The sequence below is a fragment of the Chiroxiphia lanceolata genome, chromosome 12, assembly GCF_009829145.1.
Source record: "Chiroxiphia lanceolata isolate bChiLan1 chromosome 12, bChiLan1.pri, whole genome shotgun sequence".
NCBI lineage: Eukaryota > Metazoa > Chordata > Aves > Passeriformes > Pipridae > Chiroxiphia > Chiroxiphia lanceolata.
The window spans coordinates 15,629,196-15,636,030 of NC_045648.1; the positions used below are offsets into that span (position 1 = coordinate 15,629,196).

At 53.1% G+C, this 6,835-nt stretch overlaps 1 protein-coding gene across 1 annotated transcript; it reads right to left on the reverse strand.

Moving 5' to 3' along the window:
* Positions 1-462: 462 nt before the first annotated feature.
* On the reverse strand, positions 463-5,421 carry LOC116792891 (dual oxidase maturation factor 2-like). Its single transcript, XM_032700328.1, has 6 exons — positions 5,275-5,421; positions 5,083-5,140; positions 2,740-2,874; positions 2,348-2,561; positions 1,164-1,378; positions 463-757 (listed from the first exon to the last, which is right to left on the reverse strand). Exons 1-6 carry the CDS (start codon positions 5,419-5,421, stop codon positions 564-566), a joined length of 963 nt encoding a protein of 320 aa, XP_032556219.1. The 3' UTR covers positions 463-563.
* Positions 5,422-6,835: the final 1,414 nt, after the last annotated feature.

The window sequence follows — 6,835 nt, forward strand, 5'->3', positions numbered from 1 at the left end:
ATCCCACCATCACATTTTCCCCAGCAAACTCCACTGTACATTTACTCAGTCATTATTACTGGACCAGTTTTTTTATTCCAGCTCCTGCAACATCCAGCCCGCGGAGCCTGGATCTGGGCCTGGTTTTCCTGGCTTCACCTAAAGTTCTACACTAAATGTCAGTGCTTGGGGAAGAAAGGAGCAAGTTTAATCCCTGGAGTCGTGGGTGTTGTGGGTGCTCCCAGTGAGGAATGTCACCTGTCAGCTCAGATTTTCAGTTTCAGTGGGAACCAGCTGTTGGAGATTTCTGCTCCACACTGTGCCAGGGCATGGAGCAGGAAGGGATTTTCTCCTGGCACAGAGACTCCCAAGTGAGTGCAGCTCAAGTCTCTAGAGCTGTGAGCTGCTCTGATTACAGCTTGCCAGCAAAGCCTGCCCTTTTCCAGAGGGCACTGTCAGGACCTGTCCGAATGTGGACTTCAAAGGCAATTGAACAGGGTAATGCGCCTGTGGGGACATCCAGAAGGGTTTGTGTTCTGCCCTTTCAGGCTCACCTTCAGGGAAGAAGTGGGGAAAACTTTCTTCTAGAGGCTGTTGGTTTCGGAGGGCTGAGGAGGAGCCAGTGCCTTGTTCACAAAATAGGAGTTGACATACACTTCAGCCATTTCGTGGTGCTCCTCAGCTTTGTCCTCGCGGAGATCAAAGAAGGTTTTCAGCAAGTCCAAGTTGAGGTGGTGCAGTGCCACAACGGTGATCCCAGCCACAAAACAGAGCAAGCCTGGAAACAAACATGCTCTCTGGGAGGGTCCCTGTACACACCAGCGCAGTTCCCAGCCCACAGCCCTCCTCTGAGGGTCCCCTGCCAGGGGACAATGCCTTTGCTTATGGAAGATGACCTTCCACTGTACGAGGGGGCTTCAGCTACACTGAGTATCTCAAAACCCAGGCAAGTGATCCCCATCTCTTTGCATCTCAGGAACTGAAAGTCCCTTCACTGCCCTTGAGATGGGGATGGTGCTCCCCCTTCTGCCACTCCTGTCCACACCTCTGGCCAGGATCTGCTTTGCCAAGGCACACGCTGGGGCTCCAGGGGACTGCACTTCCCAGCTGGGATGAAAACACTGGGACTCTTTCACACCCAGAGGGACAAGGTGGTGTGCCCTGGGGCACCGTGGTGTCCTTACCAATCACTAGGGTGAGCCAGAAGGATCCCCCATAGACTACATGCAGGGTTGCAGTCCCAATCTGGATCAGGCACATTGGGGAGTTCCTCACAGTGGAGAACGAGAGCAGCGAAAAGGTCATGAAGGCCCCTGTGACCAGAAGCATGTAGCCTCCATAAACAAGGGCAGGCATGGAGAAGAGAATGTTGGAGATGATCCACGTGCAAAAGGCCACCCTGGAGACAAGAGGAGACCAACACATGAGTCGTGTGAGTGCCACAGACTAGGGTGCTCTGTGTGAGGATTTCCACGTGGGAAAAGAATCTGGGCTCCAGGGTGTATTGTACAAGGTGGAGAAGCTCTGTGGGCAGGCAGGAGTGATCCCTCATCCCCAGGCTGAGCAAACAGATGTGCAGAGTTCATACTGCTACACCCAGAAGGCAGAAACATGTATTTTCTCTTTGCATTGTTCAGCCCACAGAGAGTACCAGCCTGAAGGAGGATGTGGCAGCCCATTTGGTGTATCTGGACCATCTCAGCTCCCTGCTCTTCCACATGTGGGGCCAGAGAGCCACATACAGGACTGAGATAAATGCAGAAGCAGGCAAAAGTCATTGGCAGTAGCTCTGCATTTGGCTGAGGAGCTGGGTGACAGGGGAAGTCCTCAGTTATGGGCCAGGAGCTTTTGCTCCATAGTATCACCAGGCCACTTTCTTAGCTTCTGCATCCCTGCTGTCAAACATAGAGCAGGGAGAACAGCACTGCAATGGTCCTTGACCTCCACAAGACGTGGTGGAAGGGACCACATCCTGACAGCTGTGGGCCAGCTTTCCCTCATCCCAAGTGAGCAGTGAGCAGTTGGAAGAGTTCTTGTGTCTGTGGCCCTCTCTGAGCCACTAACTCCATCCATGGACCTCTGCCATAACTACCACATCACAGCAAGGACCTGCACCATGTCCCTCTCTCCTGTGCCGAGCCCTGGTGGATTTGGCCAGCAGAGAGAACCAGGACCTCCTCTCTGCTCACTCTGAAGTGCCTACAGGGCAACCAGTTTGACTGCAGCCCTTGCAGGGGCCTCTCCATGCACACAGCATTCCTACTAACAGGATGCAATCCCATCCATCTCAGAGGCCTAGGGAAAAAGCTTCAGAGCCCTTCCTACATCCCTGCATCTCCTGTGCCTGCACCAGCAGAGGAAGGCTCACCAGAGCGTGGCCGAGGCGTAGTGGCCGGAGATGCGGTACTGCCTGTGCACGGCGCAGGGGCTCTGCGAGGTGAACTTCTCTGCCACATAGAGGATGGGGCTGGGCAGCCCCTTCTCCAGCCCCTCGCTGTAGCTGCGGTCATAGTTTGAACTGAAGCTCCAGGGAAAGTACTCGTTGTAGTTGATGGTCTCATTGATCTGCTTCACTGGGTTTCCTGAAGGAGGGAGAAGCCGAGGTCCTGCTGTGTGCCAGCACCTGGGCACTGCCAGCCAGGAGCACGGGCACAGCAAGGTCCAGGGAGCCTTGCCACAGACCAAGGGCTCCCACAGGGCAGCTGGGGACTCCTGGTGCCATGGCCACTCCAGAGCTTCAAACAGGGATGTCAGACTCACCCTTGAGTGTGATGTTCACCCCCTCCAGGCCAATGTGCAGCCCGATGTCCGCATTCACCACGGCACGGCTGAAGGACTTGTAGGAGGTGTTTGCCTGCACCCAGCCAGTCTCCCAGTCCCCTGTGAACTGGACAACTGCCAGGAAAAGTAAAGCTTGGGTTAAAGTGGGGCTGGTCTCAGGCTTTGTCATGCTCAAGGGGAGAATCACGGGTGAGCACCAATGGCAGTGTTCCCACCACAGCACTGGAAGGGAGTGTTAGGAGGGCAGGAGACCTGACTCAGCCACCAGGACGTGCCTCAACCAGCTCCCACACCCTGCTGAGCTCAGGTTCTCCCCTTGCTACACATCAGTCCCCTGGATCCGGGAGCAGCAGAGCTCAGATCCCCAGGGATGAACGCCATGACCTGATCCCTCCCTGGACATCCTCTCCAGGGCTTCCCTTCCCCACCACGGCAAGCGCTACAGCACCCAGGGACAGGGCTCAGAGATCAGCCTGGTTATCAGCCACAGGAACAGGGGTGAGTCTCAGTCCACATATTAAGCTCCCTAAACTGCACTATTAGTGAATAGTGAAGGTCACTGCCAAACGGAGGTGACACAGAGGGGTGGGAAGTGCCATAACAGCTCAGACAGTCATTCCAGCTGGGGGAAAAAGAAAAATTTGCAGCATTTCTGGTATATGTTTTTTGGAACAAGGTACCCTTTTCTGAAGCACTTCTACTTTGTGATGGGCTTCATTTTCCAGCAGGGAAATGGGCTGAAAATGAAGCCAGTGATTTGATCTCAGGCTGAACAAAAAAACATTCCTGAAAATAAGTTTGGCTGCTGAATCAACCTGTGAGAGCACTGATCCAGTGGCAGCTCCACAGGAATGTTTTCTGGCCGCAGGAGCAAGGGTACCCTGCTGCTGCCAGCAAACTCTGGCTCCAGAACAATTCATTCCTCCCGTGTGCCCAAGCAGCACCTCTCTGCATCCTTGTCAAGGAGCAGCACTGGATGGCTCTCCAGGGATAAGGCTGTGGAGCCAGCCCTGACCTCTACCCTCCCTCTGCCATTTTCAGCCTGTCACCATGTTCCCAGGCATCTCCCAGCACCTGGACATCTCCAGGGTGGCAACCACATGCCAGGCTGGTTCATGTGTCTGGCAGCTGGTCACAGCCTGGCTACCTGCTTCTCGTGCCTAGTTGAATCAAGGGCTGAGTCTTTTGGGTTGTACTTCATCATCCCTCTCTGAGCAGCCCTGTAATCTACTGTGTCCTTCACAGCAGTAGGATTTCTTTGACTTAGGGTCAGGGCTGGTTGCTCTCACCATCTGGTGTCTTCTATGCCCCCAGTACCTCTTTCCTTACCCATCCTATTGCCCTGTCCAAGCTGGGGATCCCACTGCCTGGTTTCCAGCATCAGTTATTACAGAAGATTTCCTGGTTTTTACTAAATCAAATCCACTCCATCTCCTCCCACCTTGCCTCTGGGAAAGTCTTTACCCCACCACCACAGCTGCTGCCCTGCTTGTGTTTTATTCCAACCTGCTCCCTCCACATCACTGCAAGGCTCCTCACATGCCCAAAATGTGCCTGGCCACAGCCCTGGGCAGCACAGGAAGGCTCACACAGTGGAGGAAGAGAATAGAAAATTGGTGAAGAGGATTGTAACACTCTGTCAACTTGCAACTGGAGTGTAGAAAAACCCATAGACCATACTAATCGCTGTCTAGCCTTGTGTGTTGAAGAAGTGGAATATCTGTGTTTAGACAGCTCATAGGCACCTATTGAATGGGCTTGAGATCCTGCCCTTATATGGGAAAGATCAAAGTACATCAGTAAACTACACCTGCACAAATCCCTGGAATACTGAGAGTGAGAACAGCAGGTTTGGTGAGCCTCTAGCATGGACTGAGCCACGCCGTACCAGTGTCCCCTCCCTGCCTGTGTGCCACCACCCGGTGCTCTTGGAAGATCCTCCAGTAGAAGAAGTAATGAAAATAAATCTGCTGTTTGCACTTCACCCCTGGTTTTGTGCCTGTTCCTGTGTGTCCTGCTCCTGTCGGGTCACACACATGGTGGGAGGAACACAGGGCTGTGCAGCCCAGTGGAGCTGGGGCTGTTTAAGTCAGCAAAGCTCCCACAAGCACCTCCAAGTGCTCTCAGCCCCTGTGCCAGGGATGGGGAAGCCCTTTTAGAAAGCTGTGTGAGTGTTTTGCAGAGCAGGGGTAAGGAAGGCCCTACAACCAGTCTCAACCAAACCACAGCTGTGACCCCCAGCTCATATTTCCCAGACACAGACCCTGCCCTGGGGGTTAATCTTGCCCCTAAATCCCCCTTCGAGGACTGCACAGCACTTACCAACGATCACCACTCCCACGAAGAGGCTCAGGAGAACACGGAGAGTCCAGTACAACCTCTGCAGGGAGAGAGGTGGGACATCAGGCAGGGAGGAACAGCCCCAGCTCTCCTCCTGCCTCACCCCCAAACCACCCGGGAGTGTCCCAACATCCAGAATACAGGGAGCAGCTGCTTATCCCCGGGGTCACGCACCGCCCGTCCACGGATGCCTGGGATGATGAGCAGGAAGCTGCAGGCCAACGTGAGGAAGACCACAATCACTATAATGGTGCTGATGTCAAAGCCAGCAGCTTTCCTCTGCTGGGGGTAGAAGGGGTAGATGCCATCAAAGAGAGTCATCCTGCACCTCCGGGAGCCTGCGGGAGAGAGGTGTCACAGCAGGGATCCTGCACTGCCCTGCTCAGCTGCCCCCAGCCCGTGGTGGCCAACCCCAGCTCAATTAACCAGCTGCAGGAGGTCCTCAGAGCTCTCGGGAGGGACAAGGAAATGTGACGCTGCAAGGAAACAGGCAGGCAAAATAATTCCCAGCAGAGAATGCACCACCCAAAAGCCCTCGGTGGAGGAGAGGAGGTGCCTGGGGCAGGGTTCCACCAGCCCAAGGAACCAAAAGCCACCGTTCTGCTGCAGCGTGAGGAGCAGCCCAAGGGCAGGAACCTGCTGAGCAGCTCCTGCCCGGACAGAGCTGGGTCTTTCCTTCCAGCAGGTGCAGCCGGGGCTTTCCCCTTTGTGGTGAGCCCTTAGGGGAGGTCCACGAGCCAGTGACTACCACAGAGGAGCTATCCTTCAAAATTACAAGGAACCACTGAGAACACAGATTTCACAGTAGCAAAATTATCCCCAGTCAGAGGCCACCAGTGCCAAGCAGAACAAAGCCCACTACTCCCATTCCCACCCATCTCCTCCAACAAGCTTTTGCCCAGGAGCTGCTGATTTGGGGAACTGCACTTGGTCCAGGGGGGCCAGAAGCAACCCCTAGTCCTGGGATGTGGGTCCAAGGAGCACACAAACACTGGGAGCACATCTCAAGGCTAAAGGAAAGTGGATTATATATGATGACAAGGTGTGTCATTCCTACAGACGACTTTGAACACCCTCCGACACTCCAGTTCCAGTAACTACACACCTTCACTCTGTGCCTGGGTTAAATCTTTTCTACCAAAACTGATTACATGCTTAGTCCTCTTATTTTGCTTATTTAATAACCTCTCTGCATGTAACTACCCTGGGAAGTCAGCTAAAGTTAGGGAATGCCAGAACTAATCTGACTCATGACCAAACACCATTTCATTCCGTCCCTGTACAGAGCAGTTGATTTTATTCTTATTTTTTGCCAACAGTATTAATCATATTTTTAGGTAATATCCAACCCAGAGCAGCTCAGCCACAAAAAAGCAAGTCCCAAATCGCTAGAAGTGGGTGGGAATCACAGTAAGTATCATAAAACAGTTTGCCTGAGCAGCTGAATCACTTTTCAATGCATAAAGCAGCATTTGGTTTCAGAATCATTTTCTGTCCAGTAACCCAGATAATTACAGCAAAGAGTTTAATGGAGACTGAGGTTTTACAACAGATCTGGACCTGACCTTATCTTGACTCTGCTCCAGACTAACAGAGCTGTCATGTGCTCTTACAAATCTTCCTTAGGGTTATTTTGCTGTAATAGTTTTGGGTTATTTCTCTGAAAACGATAGCTTTCAATTACCATGATTACCTGGCAAGCAGGAGCTGTAGCTGATTCCTGATGCTACTGAAG